The sequence below is a fragment of the Capra hircus genome, chromosome 5, assembly GCF_001704415.2.
Source record: "Capra hircus breed San Clemente chromosome 5, ASM170441v1, whole genome shotgun sequence".
Lineage (NCBI taxonomy): Eukaryota > Metazoa > Chordata > Mammalia > Artiodactyla > Bovidae > Capra > Capra hircus.
In genome coordinates, this window is record NC_030812.1 from 26528267 (window position 1) to 26545162 (window position 16896).

The following is a 16896-nucleotide window of genomic DNA, read 5'->3' on the forward strand; positions in this document are numbered from 1 at the left end:
TGCAGGCTTCTTAGGGCAACTGGGAAATAGGATGAGATGCACTGGGTGGGTGTGGTGGGAGGGGGACCCAAAGGGAGTCCCCAAGGGCCCATTCTGAGTGTCTGGGCCTCCCATGTTCGCCAGGCGAGGGCCCTTAGATTGGACTTTGTGAACCTCCAGGAAGGTGCTGGGCCTCAGAGGTCTTTAAGCTGTCCCCACCCCCAGATCTGTAGACATGCACATCTGCCCTTCTCTGCGGAGGGGGTCGTTGCCATTTCATTTGGTTCTCAGGAGGGTCCCTGGCCCCAGAGGAAAAGCACGGTGCACATCTCAGTTATAGTGTGTCTGTTTTATGCCAACCCCTCACCCCATGAGCCGCGCCACCCCCTCTACCCCCGTGATCCCAGCATCACCTTCTGAGTCAATCCGTCTATACTTTCTGAGCCCACCCTTCTCTCCATGACCCTGCTTGCCCTCCACGACCCCACTGTTACCTTCTGTCCTAACTCCTCTCCTTGCCCCTGCATGCCGTAGCCCCTGCAGCACCCCAGCCTCAGCCCCACTGCCTTTGACCTCTGCCACTGCGCCCCTGGACTCTCCCTGGACCCCTATGACTCCCCATCAACACCCACCCCTCCCTTCTTCCCTGGAATAGCGCCTTGCCTACCTGTGCTTGGCTGTCTCCTGAGGACCTGTGCGCATAGGGGAAAGAGGTTGAGGATGTGGGAGTAGGGGACGAGAGGAGGGGGGGGAAAGCAGAAGAAGAAAGTGAAAGAAGCTCTAGAGGAAACCACAGGGCCTGTAGGGAAGGAGGGGTCATTGCTGTGGCAACGCCGGTTGTGGGGGAAGGGCAAGAGGTCTGAGAGCCAGAGGCTGGCTGAAGCCCACCCAGAGGAGGACCCCCTTCTCCCCAGTTGCTCCTCTGGCAGCTACACCCCTCCCACCCACTTGATGCTCACTGAACACCCTGCCAGGAGATGGGCTCTGTGGTCCCTGCACAGTAGAGGAGACAGACCTGTGAATGGACATCACATGCAGTTCCTTCTTAAAACTCCCTGTGGTCAGCTGCGGGCCTCGACCTCTTTTCCTGGCAGCCTCGTCCTTGCCCGACTCCAGCTGCCATGCGGGTGCTCATTTTTGCCCAGTTCACTTCTGCCACCCCCATCCCAGGCTCCACCGTTTGACTCCTTGGACTCCCAACCTCATCCTTTGAGCCTGGCCCTGTGCCAGTGTCTCCCAACTTTCCAGCATCTGGATCTTGAATTTTACATTCTTCCATTGCTATTACTTCTCACCCATCAATTCTCACTCTTATCCAGCCCCTGGTAAGTGCCACATTCTCCACTAAACAATTGCTACAAATAATCTCATTTCATTCTCACAACAATCATATGAGTTTCACTTGACAGATGAAGCAGCCACGGGAAGGGTAAGTAAGTAACTAGGGGCCCCATTACTGGTAAATGACAGAGCCAGGGATTTGAACTTGGGCAGCTTGGCTCCAGAGTCAATGTAGTTAAGCACCCACTCTAAGACAGTGGGCGCCAGGTTTTCAGAAAGAACAATAGTCATTAACTTCCCCCTCCTACAGTACTTACTGCCTCCATATTTCTTCCTTCCCGTCATGTTCCTATATGAGGAAGTAGAGAGATCAATCTGGGAGGCAGGCGGACCTGGATTTAAATCCAGACCAGCTAGTTTGCTAACTCTGTGATCTCGGGCAAAATTCTTTACCTTGTACTTCTAAGCCTCTACGTCTGTAAAATTAGGGGGCTGGGGGAAGTTTCACACCTATGTCATGAGGTTCTTGTGCGAATGAATTACGTTATGATGATATATCCAGCGCACAATAGGCATCCAGTAGATGAGCTTCCTTCTTCCAGATCCCTGTGTCACCACTCCCTTGATCCGTTTTCACCCTTATCTGCCCCGTCGTCTCCTAGATCAGTCACCCCCACCACCCCCAAGTCTCCCCCACCCCGGGGTGTGTCACTTCCTCCTCTGCAGCCTCCCAGATCAGTACACAAAGGCTGCTGCTACTGCCGGAGGAAGGGCTGCTCCGCACGCAAGCACGCACCTGTGAGTACCAGGGCACCAGCCCTTCTGCCTCCTCTCGCTACCCGCCCAGGCCTCACCTGGTCGCACGCAGCCTCCTGGGAAGAGGGCCTTGGCCTGAAGACACCCAGGGTTCAGCTGAGTCTTGAGAAGGGCTCTGACATATCTGCATTCCCAAGATCTCCTGTCCTTTCCCCTCACAAACCCTCCCTCCCCTCACCCCTCTCTCGGGTTGGTTTCCCAAGAGTGGGACTGGAGACAGGAAAAGGAGGGCGGGGATGTATGAGCCCATCATTTGCTTTACAGCTATGTGTCAAGGACTAATACAAGGTAAGGTTCTCCCTATATTACTCCCCAGCCGCTACGCCTGCTGCCTAATGCTTTGTGCTCCCCTCAGGCCTCCCCCCCTTGGGCAGATCCCACACTCCTTGGAGACAGTGGCTCAGTAGCTCAGTTCTGTCTCCTCCTGGTGATGCTGAGCGGGCAGCAGAGTTTCCTCCTGACTTGGGAGTCCTGGATGGGTGGGGAGGGTGCTCTCTTTCTCAGCTGCTGCGAGGGCAATAGGGTATTGGAGTCAGAATTAAGTCCGGGAAAATGGACAACCCAGAGGGAGCGAAGGGAAGATCAAAGAAGACCCCAAGGAAAGAGAAAGGGGATTAGGTAGAGCCCATGGGGACTGGTGCGGAGAAGGTGAAACTTTCCATGAAGATGGGGCCTGGGTTGGAGGGGGCAAAGCAGCATGCAAAGTGAGAGCCCTGGTCGGCTTCAGTCCCTGCCTCTGCTCAAGTTCGCTGGGGACCCTGGGCAAGTCACTCACCACTTCTGGCATTCAGGTTTCCATCTGTGAAAAAAAGGGGTGGAAATATATTTCTCCATTCTATGTTTAGGATCAGAGGGGGAATGGAAGTAAAATGAAGAACTGTAAAGAAGTGGAGAAGAGAAAAGCAGATTTCTGAATCTGTAATCAGATTTCTGAATAGGAAGGGGAGAGAAAGGGAAAGACAGATTAAGATACAATTGGTGGCAAGTCCTGCATCCCAAGGAGGGGGGAAGGGGGTTGGGGGGACATGTCCAGGGCCCCATTTAAGGGAGATGAGCAACTCCTGGGGAACCAGTGTGGCGCAGAGCCCCACCTGTGAGAGATGAGTCAAAACGCTGTTCGTGCAGTAGCATCCCCATCCTGGGCAACCACAGGCGAGCCGAGCCAGCAAGCCTGAGGTTAAGCGGAGGATGAGCCCTGGGCTGGTCTCTCTCGCAGAGGGTGGAGGCTCTGTTAAATATATATATACTACGCCTGAGGTCACAGGTGGTGGGGAGCAGGACGGGGGCGGTCAGCAGCTTGACACCCCACCCCTTCCTCACACCCCATGTCTAGTGTCTGGTACTGAGTCTCAGCCCAGGCTGAGAAGGATGTTGATGCTTCCTGAAAGAGTGAGCTGACATTTCAAATGCACCGCTGATGGTTGTGGAAACTGTTGCAGCCCTTCAGGAGGTCATGTCGGTTAGGCCCGCACTGCTTACCAGTATTACAAATGATTCCTATTTGTTAGCCCTACAAATCCTCTTCCAGGGTTTATCCTATTAATACAACATACACACCTGTGAAATGATAAATCCAGGAATTTTCACTGCAGTATTGTTTATAATAGTGAACAATTAGAAACAACATAAATTCTCATCACAAAGACTAAATACAACATGACATATCCGTGCAATGGAAATCTATACAGAACAAGGGAATTCTTTATTTCTTGGGTAGTGGGAACTCCAAGAAAAGTAGTGAAACTGAGGAAGATGTAAAACTGGGTGCAAAGTATTCTAGCATTTGCGGAATTCCATCATTTGATTCTATCACTTGAAGACTATATATATGTTCATGTTAGTTTGTATATACACTAAAAGTCTCTTGAAAGATGACAAGAAACAAAAAAATGCTAATAAATGATGGTTATTTGCTTGGTGTAAGTGTGGAAACTGGGGTGGATTGGGAATAGGAGAGGACATTTCTCATGACCTTAACTTTGATTTTTAACATGGTGCTAAAATACACATCAAATCGATCATTTAAACCATTTTAAGTGTATAATTCAGTGGCATTAGGTACATTCACAATGCTGTGTAACCATCACTGTTACCTAGTTCCAGAACTTTCTCTTCACTCCACAAGGAAACTGCCCATTAAGCAGTCACTTCTCATCCTCCCCTCCTCCCCAACTGTCAGCAATCACTAAGCCACTTTCTGTCTCTATGGAGTTGTCTAGTTGGGCTGCTGCTGCTGCTGTTAAGTCACTTCAGTCGTGTCTGACTCTGTGAGCCCATAGACGGCAGCCCACCAGGCTCCCCGTCCCTGGGATTCTCCAGGCAAGAACACTGGAGTGGGTTGCCATTTCCTTCTCCAGTGCATGAAAGGGAAAAGTGAAAGGGAAGTCGCTCAGTCGTGTCTGACTCTTAGCGACCCCATGGACTGCAGCCCACCAGGCTCCTCCATCCATGGGATTCTCCAGGCAAGAGTGCGGGAGTGGGGCGCCACTGCCTTCTCCCTAGTTGGGCTAATTCATATAAATGGAGGTGTATAATGTGTGCTTGTCCGTGACTAGTTTTTTCCACTGAGCATCGTGTTTTCAAGGTTCATCCATGTGGTAGCATGTATCAATACTTCATTCTTTTTTATGGCCAAATAATATTTCATTGTATGGATATGCCATAATTTACCCATTCATCAGGTAGGCATTTCTGGTGGGCATTCATCAGGTGGGTTGTTTCTGCCTTTCAGCTATTGTAAATGGTACTGCAATGAAGAGTCCTGCACAAGTCTGTGTTTGCTTAAACATCTGTTTTCAGTTCTTTTAGGGATATCCTTAGGGGTAGAATTGTCAAGTGCCAGGGTGATTCTGTGCTTTAACTTCATAAAGAATCACCAAACTGTTTTCCACAGTTGCTGTACCATTTCACATTCCCACCAGCAATATATGAAGGTTCCATCTTCTCTGCATTCTCATCTACACTTGTTTTCTATTTTTTTTTTTAAGTCTAGCCATCTTAGTGGGTGTGAAGTGGTATCTCACTGTGGTTTTGATTTGCATTTCCCTGAAGGCTAATCATGTTGAGCATTTTTTAATCTGTTGTTTGTCACTTATCAATCCTCTTTAAAGAAACATCTAAGTCCCTTGCTTATTTTAAAAGTAGGTTGTTTTTCTCTTTCTTGTTGAGGTGTAGGAGTTCTTTATATATTCTGGATACTTGACAGATATGTGATTTGCAAATATTTTTTTCCCATCCTGTGGTCTGTCCCTTCACTTTCTTGATAATGTCCTTTAAAGCACAAAAGTGTAAAATTTTGAAGTTCAGTTTATCTAGCTCCTTTTGTTGCTTGTGCTTTTGATGTCATAGCTAAGAATCCATTGTCAAGTCCAAAATTATGAAGATTTACCCCTATATTTTTTTCTAGGAGTTTATAGTTTATCAACTTATACTTAGGTCTTTGGTCCATTTTCAGTTAATTTTTGTGTATGTTGTGAGGTAGAAGTCCAACTTTATTCTTTTAAATGTGGATATCCAGTCATTCTAGCACCTTTTGCTGGAGACTTCTTTCTGTATTGAATGGTTTGGCATCTTTGTTGAAAATCAATTGGCCATAAAGGGATGGACTTGTATATTTCTTTCTTTTCTTTATTTAATGCTTTTGGCTGTGTTGGGTCTTCCTTGCTTTGCAAGGGCTCTCTCTAGTTGCTTTGAGCAGGGGCTACTCTGTTGCAGTGCGTGGCCTTCTTATTGGGGTGGCTTCTCTTGTTGCAGGCACAGGCTTTAGGAGTTGCAGCACACTGGCTTGGTGGTTGCAGCTTGTGGGCTCTAGAGCTCAAGCACACGGGCTTAGTTGTCCCGTGGCACGTGGAATCGTCCTAGATCAGGGATCGAACTTGTGTCCCCAGCCAGATTCTTAACCAGCGGATCAACAGGCAAGTCTAGATTTGTATATTTCTGAACTCTCAATTCGATTCCATTGATCTCATTGCCTGTCCTTATGCTGATACTGTGGGCTTCTCAGGTGGTTCAGTGGGTAAAGAATATGCCTGCAGTGCAGGAGATACAGGAGATGTGGGTTTGATCCTGTGTTGGAAGATCCCCTGGAGAAGGGCATGACAACATACTCAAGTATTCTTGCCTAGAGAATCCCATGGACAGAGGAGCCCGGTGGGCTGTAGTCCATAGGGTCACAAAGAGTTGGACACGACTAAAGCTACTGAGCATGCATGCACGCATGCCAATACCACACTGTCTTGAATACAGCAGCTTTGTAGTAAGTTTTGAAAGTGAGAAGTGTGAGTCTTCCAATTTTGTTCTTTTTCAAGATTGTTTTGGCTATTCGTGCAATGCTATATGAATGTTAGGATCAGCTTTTGCATTTCTATAAAAATGGCCATTGGGATTAACTTTTTGATTTTTGAAGTGTGATACTGAATTGCCTATTCAAATTTTAGTTAGTAAGTTTCTGTTTTGTTTCGCGGCAGTGCTAGGTTTTCATTGCGGTGCGCAGGCTCTTCTTTGTTGCGGCAAGTAGATGTTTCTCTACTTGCGATGCACAGGGGCCTCTCTAGTTGCAGCATGTGGGTCTAGTGACCTTGTGGCATGTGGGATCTTAGGGGTCTCTAGTTGCAGCGTGTGGGCTTAGTGGCCCTGTGGCGTGTGGGATCTTAGTTCTCCAATCAGGGATCAAACTTGCATCCCCTGCATTGGAAGGCGGATTCTTAACCACTGGACTACCTGGGAAGTCCCAATTAATAAATTTTTAAAATTCTCAAATTTGCCTGGTCTTCCATATAGGTCATTCCAGGAATTACCCTGACTTCAAGCTCTTTCTCCAAAACTCTAGATCCCCTTTGTGCAATGTACAATAAAGAGAAAAATTTACCAACTCTGGCCTTCCTTTCTTCATTATCTCAGAGTTTTAGACAGCTCTTCTTAAGGTCTAATTGTGATTCCTCTTGCTGTCATGTTGGTCAATTACAGCTGATTTCCCTGCCTTTTTCACATACTCCCTCATCTGCTCCAGCATTCTTTCCTCTCATTCCTAATCCCTGACTTCCCACCCTCCCTTATTTACAGCCCCTGGCCCTCTTCCTTTAGAATCCATGGTTATGAAAGCTACAAGGAATGTCAGATTATTTTTTTTTCAGCTCACCTACTTTAAGTTATGGAAACTAAGGCTCAGAGAGAAAGTTTGACTTGACACCAGCCAGTGAGTGACTGAGACTGGACCAGACCTGGTCCATTTCCTCTCTTTTTTGTTCTCTTTCCACTATAGCTTGGAACTGGTGAAGAGCCCTGTGTGCAGACCTTCCTGCAAACATGTCCCCTCTCCAGACTCTTGCTTAGACCATTTTGCCCACTCTGGCCTCATAAAGTCTGCACACAGGAGGGACAGGTCTTTTCCAAGGCTCCTACCCCAGGCTGGGACGTGCCCTTTCCTGCCATTTTGAAGAAACTGCTGAATCCACAGGGGGAAGTGAAACTATGGGGGGAGATAAAAGAGTTGGGGTAGAGTTTTGAGAGGGACAACCACAGGCTAAGTTTAGAGGACCAAGAGTTTGGGGGCCCTTCCTGAGGACCCACGTGACCCCCTTTATATCCTATTACAGACCATGGTGGCTTTGTCAATGGTCCTTGTTTTCCTGCTGGCCCTGAGCAGAGGTGAAAGTGAGTTGGACGCCAAGAGCTCATCCTCACAGGAGGCCACAGAGTGGAGGGATCCCAATCTGTCCCGGCCAGGGTCCTGCCAGCCAGCTCCCTCCTGCCAAAAGTGCATCCTCTCACATCCGAGCTGTGCCTGGTGCAAGCAACTGGTAAAGATGGGCTTGTGATCTCTGAACTGTGTGTGTGTGTGCAACCTGGATATACAAGTATGATTGTGTGGGTACATGTGTGGCTTTCTGGGTATGCTCTAGTCCTGTATATGACTGAGTTTGTGCACATATGACTGTTGTCTATGATCGTATGTGTGTGGGCACACACATGCATGCAAGAGTCCTCTGCATACATGTTTGCATCCGTGTATCTGTGTATATATGGAGAAGACTTGTGACCTTAAACTTGGAGGAAGCATGTCCTCACCGAACTCTTGCTTGTGTATAGCGAGAGGGATCTTTTGTGGGTATATCCATGAGAAAGTGTATTTGTCAGCTTGGGGCTGTCAAAATACCACAGACTGGGGGGGCTTAAGTGACAGGAATTTATTTCACAAACAAATTGATTGAGGATGTGAAATCCCAGATCAAGGTGGTAGCTGATTCAGTTCCTAGTGAGAGCTCTCTTCCTGGCTTGCCGAAGGGCTGCAGACAAGCTCTCTGGTGTTTCTTCTTATAGGGATCTAATCAATAGATCATGAGGGCGCTACTCGCATGACCTCATCTAACCTTAATTTATTCTCTAAGGCCCTAACTCCACATACTATCATGTTGGGGGTCAGTCCACTGCAAAAAGTGTGTGATTGGGTTTCTGGATCTGGGTTGGGGGTGGAGGTGTGTTCCTGGGTATGCAGCAGCCTATGACTGGGAGGGTAGGCTGGAAGGAGCTGGAAGCCTATGGGATTTGGGGCAAAGGCTTGAACTACCTAAGTGGCAAGAAGGATGTGGGGGGTGGGGGGGAGGGTGTCTCCCTGGCTGGTCAAACAAAGCTGTTCTTTGTTCATGCCTGAAAGAGACAGGGCTCTGGTGTAGCAGAGCACAAGGGGTGCCTGAGCTCGGGGGATGGGGCAGAACTGTCTCACAGGAAATGGGGAGTTAGATGAGATAAGAAATGCGGGCACACTCATGGGAAGACAGAGCTCCAGAGCTGAGTGGGTCCAGGAGAAAGGCACGTAGTGAATCTGGGAGGCCTGGAAGGGGAAGACAGAGTCAGCGGGAGGCAGAGAGCAGAGGTGCCAGGCCAGAGGAGCCAGGCAGGGACTCTTGGGCCAGGTGGGTATGTGTCAGTCTCCTCCAGTCCCCAGACCAGACCCTGGCTGGCACCTGGGCCAGCTGAGAAGCTGCTCTAACCATTTCCTTCCCCTGTGGCTCCCCAGCCAGTCCCAGGGTACCAGACACACTGAGGGGAAGCGGGTATTCTCTTCTGTCGCTGTCGTTTCCCTTCTCAGGGACTGTCTTAATCTGACCCCCTTCCCATTTTGGCCTGAGTTTGCCGGGGGATGGGGGGGACTCCGGTGGGGGGGTTGGGGGGGGTGGGGGGCGGACTAGGAAGACAGGTTCTTCCTTTTTTTAACGGTAGTGAGGTCCCTAAGATCTCTGTCGTGCTGGGGGAGGTGAGAGGTAGGTATCTGGCGGAAAGGGGGTGTAGAGATAAGGGTAGGAAAAGGGGGATGCTGTAGGAAGTGGGCTCTGGACAAGGAAGTAAGTACGGTTCGAGGTTCGAGGGTAGCTGTGGAAGGAAGGGAGGGGAGGGAATTGGGGGTGGGTGCAGGGCTCAGGGAGTTGCCTGACAGGGGAGGGCTTGGAAGTGGCCAGGATGGCAGGGTGGTTCTGGGAGCCGGGCTGAGGGTTTCGGGGGATCAGGGTTCCACACGCGCCTCCCCTTACCGCGCAGAACTTCACAGCGTCCGGGGAGGCGGAGGCACGGCGCTGTGCTCGGCGAGAAGAGCTGCTGGCCCGGGGCTGCCTCCCGGGGGAGCTGGAGGAGCCCCGCGGCCGGCAGGAGATGCTGCAGGACGACCCGCTCAGCCAGGGCACCCGCGGCGAGGGGGCCACCCAGCTGGCGCCGCAGCGGGTCCGGGTCACGCTGCGGCCGGGTGAGTTAGGGGGTGGCGGGCAGTCAGGCCGGGGGCTGGGATTCCACCGCGGCCGGCTGACCTCCCCACCACCTCCACCCGCAGGAGAGCCCCAGCAGCTCCGGGTCCGCTTCCTTCGAGCGGAGGGATACCCCGTGGACCTGTACTACCTTATGGACCTCAGCTACTCCATGAAGGACGACCTGGAGCGCGTGCGACAGCTCGGGCACGCGCTGCTGGTGCGGTTGCAGGAGGTCACTGACTCCGTGCGCATCGGTAAGCCCCGCGGAGCCCTGCCCGCTCCTGCCTGCCCTCTGCCTCTAACCAGCCGCACCCCAGCCTCTGCCAATGCCTAGGAAACACAAGGGCCTCACCTGCCCTCTCCTGCCCACCCCCCACACTCCAAGAAAGTAATCGAGAAGATTCCCTGGAGAAGGGATAGGCTACCCACTCCAGTAGTCCTGGGCTTCCGTATGGCTCAGACAAAAAGAATCCACCTGCAATGAGGAAGACCTGGGTTCGATCCCTGGATTGGGAAGATTCCCTGGAGGAGGGCATGGCGACCCACTTGTTATTCTTGCCTGGAGAATCTCATGGACAGAGGAGCCTGGCAGGCTCCAGTCTATAGGGTCGCAAAGAGTCGGACACCACTGAGTGACTAAACATAGGACAAGAAAGTAAAGCGAGGGTTTATTTACTGAAAGCGTGCTCTCAAGGGGTGAGAGAGCAGGCAGATTCAGGTGAGAGGCTGCCCTGAGTTGCTTTTTTCCTGCAAGCCGGTTCTCCGGGGCATAGAAATGAAGCCTCGGAACACTCGTGGCCTCTCCTGGTTTCTAACAGACCTGGCCAGGCCACGGGTTCCTGATATCTATCCCCAGAGACATCTTCTAGGTCAGAGCTAGGGGAGCTTTAAGAGTCGGTCCTGTAGGACTTCTCATTTTACTGGAAGGGTAACTGAAGCCCCAAATCTGGAGAGACTGTGTTCAGACAGCTCCCAGCATCAGATGTACCACCTGGACACTCCCGATGCCTCGTCTCCTGGCCAAGGTCTAAATGCACCATCCCTGCTACACCTACTGCTCGCACCCCTCTGTTCACCATCCCCTGGGTCGTCTTCTGCTGCTGCCGTTACTACACTGCACACTCGAGCCTTCTTTAGCTTCCACCAAACCCCTGCCACCATCATGTCCTCCTCCTCATGTCCATTCCCCGCTTCCCTGAGCCTGTGCACTCGCCCCTTTGCCCCTGCTGGGTCCTGGGTCCCTGGCCCTTTAGGAGCACCCTCTACCATGAGCTCCTCTGTGACTGCCCCCACCCCAGTTCTTGGGGACTCCCTTCCTGAGTCCTCAGCGGCGGCCCCCATCCAGTGATGTCTGCCACTGCCTTCATGACTCTCCCAGGCTTTGGCTCCTTCGTGGACAAAACGGTGCTGCCCTTCGTGAGCACAGTGCCCTCCAAGCTTCGCCACCCCTGCCCCTCCCGGCTGGAGAGCTGCCAGTCACCCTTCAGTTTTCACCATGTGCTGTCCCTCACTGGGGATGCAAAGGCCTTCGAGCGGGAGGTGGGACGCCAGAACGTGTCCGGCAACCTGGACTCGCCCGAAGGTGGCTTTGATGCCATTCTGCAGGCTGCCCTCTGCCAGGTGAGGGGGTGGGGAGGGTCTTTGAGTCGGATGAGCTGGTTGGAGCCAAGATGGGCACCTGTGGTTAGTCAGTGCACAGTTCTAGGGGGTGCCCTTTGTACTATAGTCCCTGTAGTTTACACATTTGACAATTTCCTGGTGGATTGGAGTGAAATGTCTAGAGGAAGAGGCATACTTCCCTAATTTACAAGGCCTCCACTAGCAGCAACCCTATTCGGGGAGAAGCAAGGAGCTGGAGACAGGGGGATGGACAAACTGAGTCAGAATGAGGCCGGCCAAATCCTTGGCTAGTAGAGCTGGTGGGGGTAGCTCAAGGGCCCTCCATGCTCAGGTGCACAGCCTACCACCCACCCCACTCCAGAAGCAGATTGGCTGGAGAAATGTGTCCCGTCTGCTGGTGTTCACATCAGATGACACATTCCACACAGCTGGGGATGGCAAGCTGGGTGGCATCTTCATGCCCAGCGACGGGCACTGCCACTTGGACAGCAATGGCCTCTACAGCCGCAGCCCAGAGTTTGTGAGTCACCACCCCTCCCCGCCCTCCCTGTGGGACCCACACCTCTTCTCCTCCCAGGACCTCTCCCTGTAGCCTCACTGTCCTTACGATGGCCACCCTGCCATCCTCCCCAGCAGCTCCTCCTCTCCACGTCCCTCCACTCCCCAGCCCCTCCCCTCCTTCTAGCTGGTGGAACCCTGGAGTTTCAGAGCACCCCCTGCATTCTGTGAGGGGGCCTGGGGTACTCACCTTGTCCCTACTCCTTGCTCCAGGACTACCCCTCCGTGGGTCAAGTAGCCCAGGCCCTCTCTGCGGCAAACATTCAGCCCATCTTTGCTGTCACCAGCGCCACACTGCCTGTCTACCGGGTAAGAGCTATGTGAATGCCAAACCCTCCCATGCCCAGCCTTTCTCAGCTCCCTCAAAGGCCCATTTTCCTCTCCCGATATGCCCTTCTTCCAGAGTCCCCCCTCCATCCGCAAGGTTATTTCCTGAGAGTTGTGACCCACCATTTCCTTCAACTCCCCTCATCGCAGGAGCTGAGCAAGCTGATTCCCAAGTCTGCAGTAGGGGAGCTGAGTGAGGACTCCAGCAATGTGGTGCAGCTCATCATGGATGCTTATAATGTGAGGGGCTGGGTGGGTGGGGGCACTGGGGAAAATGGAAAGGGACCCCCAGGTAGGATGGCAGAACCAAGAGGACAATCACCTGTTGGTATCACACGCCACAGCTCCTGCCTACAGTCTGTGTGTGTGGCCGTCATTAACAGCTCAGTCACTCAGTCTTGCACTCATTCATAAATCTTAAGTGCCTGATTTGTACAGAGCATGAAGCACTGCTCTGGGCAAGAAAGGGAATTAATATTGATTGAGTTTTTATTTCATGCCAAGCACCATCCCAAGTATACACTGTTTGATGTCTCTTTTATTCCACTAAAACCCCTCCCTGCTTGGAAACTATTTTTCTAGTTTTATCCATGGGGATACAGACGCAGGGAGGAGGCTAAGTAACTTGCCCAAGATCACACAGATAACAGACGCAAGGGCTGGCACTTGTCTATACATAAAGAATATAATATCTGGAGATTGCCTTCACTATAAGCTTATGAATAATTCAGAGATAATCTTCACAGGAACCATAGAATTTTACAGGCAGACAGAACCATAAAAATTCATGTTTCTTGGGGTTAGGTCTTATCTCTGCAACTCAACTGCAGGCTTCTTGATAACAGAGACTGTGTTCTAAACCCATGGTGAAAAAATGTGAGACAATATCAAATTTCCCAGGACAAACTCAATTGAAAGAATCTGCTCTTTAGACCTTGTATGCTCACAGATTACATGTCCAGACATGAGGTTTGAAAAAGCTAGCTACTACGTTTACAGTGCTGGCTAGCCCCTGAGCCCCACCAGGTCTTTGCCGCAGCGGCACTGAGATGCCGTGTTGGAAACTTCTGGACCCTGTGTTCTCGCTCAAGGTTATCCCAGATCCTTCCTGCAGAAACTCCTCCTGACTGGGCCGAGCAGAAGGAGCCCCCAGGTGGGCTGAGGGCGGGGTTCCGGCAGGATGCGGAACAGTTGGAGAGGGGAACAGTTGGAGAGGATGTGAGCTGTAACCGGCCTTCACATGGTCACTCTCTCTCGCTCTTTCCCCAGAGCCTGTCATCCACTGTGACCCTCGAACACGACTCTCTTCTCCCTCCGGGGGTCCGCATCTCTTATGAATCTCAGTGTGGGGATTCTGAGAAGAGACTGGGTGAAGCTGCCGACTGGGGCCAGTGCAATCACGTCCGAATCAACCAGACAGTGAGAAGGAAGGGTGTGGGGTGGGGGTGGGGGGAATTGAGCAGGCAGGAGGGGATGGGGGGACAGGCCTGGGAAACAATGTAAAAAGCCTGGGGTATCCTCCACCCGTCCTTTCTGAGACACTTTAATGAGCAGCTTCCTCAAATGGTTCTAGGAGATGGGTGTTAGCATGACCCTGTCCCTTCATTCGCTAAGCAGGGTTCTGGATGACCAATGGGTTTGCAGTGTGTGTACGCGCACAGGAGTGTGTATGCACACAGGATCTTAGTATGAATCCCCCCTGCCTTGTCCTCAGGTGAATTTTTGGGTTACTTTCCAAGCTACCCGCTGCTTCCCAGAGCCTCATCTGCTGAGGTTCCGAGCCCGTGGCTTCTCTGAGGAGCTGACTGTGGAGCTGCACACACTGTGTGACTGTAACTGCAGTGACGCCCAGCGCCAGGCTCCTCACTGCAGCGATGGCCAGGGGCACCTCCAGTGTGGGGTGTGCAGGTGAGAGCCCACTTCCCTCACCCATATGGCTCCCCTGCACTCCTCCCACCTCATCCTCCATCCCTCCACCCGCGACTGTCTCTAGGTATCTTTTTCGTAGACCTTCCAAGACTCCACCCTGACTTTCACCTCCTGAAGCTTCTTCCCTCCACTCCAGCTCCCCCTACTCTTCTGCTCCTCAGAACTCCGTTATAGTCCATGCTCCTCTCAGCCTCTGCTCTCTCTCCAGCTATCTTGAGATCTTAGGTTTAGAGAGTTTGGGGAAAGGCAGGTCAAGACATGGTCAAATTCTCTGATCCCTCCTTTCCCTCTCTTCCCTTCCCCTCCCAGCTGTGTCCCCGGCCGCCTGGGTCGACTCTGTGAGTGTTCGGAGGCTGAGCTATCCTCCCCAGATCTGGAGTCTGGGTGCCGGGCCCCCAATGGCACAGGGCCCCTGTGCAGTGGGAGGGGACAGTGCCAGTGTGGACGCTGCACCTGCAGCGGGCAGAGCTCTGGACGTCTGTGCGAGTGTGATGATGCCAGCTGTGAGCGACACGAGGGCATCCTCTGTGGAGGTACCTGGAGACTTGGGGAGAGGGCTGGGGTCAGAGTGGCCCCCCAAGGGCACTGAGGCTCTGGGAACTTCTTAAGGGCAGGAACCAGGCTGTGATGTAGGGGTTGGAGGTGGTCTGACACACTCGAGGGAAATGGATGAACAGGAGCAGATCAGCTCTAGGCAGCCCGTGATGGCATGTGGTGCCCAGTGGCTGTGGGAAGGATGGTTGTCACCCTCCGTGTGGCCCTACCTCAGGCTTTGGCCGTTGCCAATGTGGAGTGTGCCACTGTCACGCCAACCGCACGGGCAGAGCATGTGAATGCAGCGGCGACACGGACAACTGTGTCAGTCCTGACGGAGGGCTCTGCAGTGGGCACGGACACTGCAATTGCAACCGCTGCCAGTGCCACGACGGCTACTATGGTGCCCTCTGTGATCAGTGCTCAGGCTGCAAGACACCATGCGAGACACACAGGTGAGCCCTCAGGCCTTGACCTTGGGAACTGGGCTCACCGAGCCCCTCCCGCCCACCTGCTCTTTCTGGAGGTCATCTGGTGACAGCTGTCCAGCCGGTAACTTACTGGCACCCACTGGACAGGGACTGCGCAGAGTGCAAAGCCTTTGGGACTGGTCCCCTGGCCATGAACTGCAGCACAGCGTGTGCCCACGCCAACACGACTCTGGTATTGACCCCTACCCTGGATGACAGCTGGTGTAAAGAGAGGACCCAGGACAACCAGCTCTTCTTCTTTCTGGCAGAGGATGTAGCTGGAGGCAGAGTTGTGCTCACAGTGAGACCTCCAGAGGGTAAGTGGGGAGGGATACTGTGGACATGCCACATGAAGTCCTGCAAGTCTAATGGGTAGGGGGCCAGAACTCTGGAGGTGAAGACGCCAGGCAATCAGGCTGGGGACTGAAGCAGAGCTGTGAAGCAAGCAGAGTACAGATGCTGGATCAAGTGGACCTGGCTGAGGCCCTGAGTGCTGGGATAACCCTGATCCTGTGGAAGTTCCCTTTGTTTTCAATGACAGGCAGGACGAGGGAGGTTCATGGGGCTGGACACATTGTGGGTGACGGGTGATCAATTCCTAGGCCCTGGCCTCCATTGTTTCTTCCCCATAGAGGGAGCAGACCACACCCAAATCATTGTGCTGGGCTGCGTGGGGGGCATCGTGGCGGTGGGACTGGGACTGGTCCTCGCTTACCGGCTCTCGGTGGAGATCTACGACCGCCGAGAATTCCATCGTTTTGAAAAGGAGCGGCAGCATCTCAACTGGAAGCAGGTGAGGAGGCTGCCTCCTCCCCGACTGGGTGGGGTCTTCCATGCTTCCCCTGGTTACAGGGGTTTTGCTTTCGGCTTCACCATCCCCAACTCCACCCCATTCCTTCTACACACCCCACACCCCAGGCCTGTGCCGCCTCTGCAGGCTTACCCTGGTTCCTCTGCTCATTTCCATCAGTTCCTGGGGTTCCTGCTGAAGTTTCTAGGCTGGCCTCTTAGACCTAGATAAAAGAGGAGTCCTGGGAGTTTTCCTGATCACTGGCAACTTCTTTCCGCAGGACCACAATCCTCTCTACCAAAGCGCCATCACGACCACTGTCAACCCCCGCTTTCAAGAGGCAGACAGCCCCCTTCTCTGAAGCGGGGAGAGAAAATCACTGCAGGGCTCTTCTCTGGGACAGGAGTTGAGGCATGGGGTGGATCAGGCTACAGCTTGGCAGGGGCATTGAAAGGGCTGCCTCCTGCTGCAACCTTGCTTCCCTAGCTACCTCACAAGGAGTGGGGGCTAACCCACCCAGGTCTACAATAAAGTCTTGACTGAGAGCACACCTGTCAGCTTGTTTTACCTCAGGCCAGGACAGGTTGTGGAGCCTGGGCCTCAGGCAAGCTCACATGCATTCCTCCCCTTACCACCTGAGGGCAGGGTGAGGGAGAGTTTATCAAGCATAACAGTGCGCAAGGATGACATGGGCTGCATGGGGAGCAGCAGCACCGGGCTGGGTGGGCGAGTGGACCCTCAGCTAAGCTTACCAAGGAGCGCAACAGACCACACTTGGAGAAACGCTGCCTCGGCTGGTGTCTAGCCTCATTCTGTCCTGCTACATTTATTTTCTTTCCTTATTCAGAACTGATAG

At 52.6% G+C, this 16896-nt stretch overlaps 1 protein-coding gene across 2 annotated transcripts; it reads left to right on the forward strand.

Annotated features, from left to right (window-relative positions):
* Positions 20-16590, forward strand: ITGB7 (integrin subunit beta 7). 2 transcript variants are annotated; one of them, XM_018047684.1, is made up of 16 exons: positions 2018-2058; positions 2341-2364; positions 7671-7874; positions 9610-9811; positions 9896-10066; positions 11191-11432; positions 11794-11952; positions 12204-12299; positions 12468-12557; positions 13587-13736; positions 14032-14225; positions 14556-14779; positions 15016-15235; positions 15359-15567; positions 15883-16043; positions 16321-16590. In XM_018047684.1, exons 3-16 carry the CDS (start codon positions 7674-7676, stop codon positions 16399-16401), a joined length of 2400 nt encoding a protein of 799 aa, XP_017903173.1. In that variant the 5' UTR covers positions 2018-2058; positions 2341-2364; positions 7671-7673; the 3' UTR covers positions 16402-16590. The 2 variants fall into 2 exon arrangements, with proteins under 2 accessions (XP_017903172.1, XP_017903173.1); XM_018047683.1 differs by lacking the exon at positions 2341-2364 and having other exon boundaries at positions 20-2058.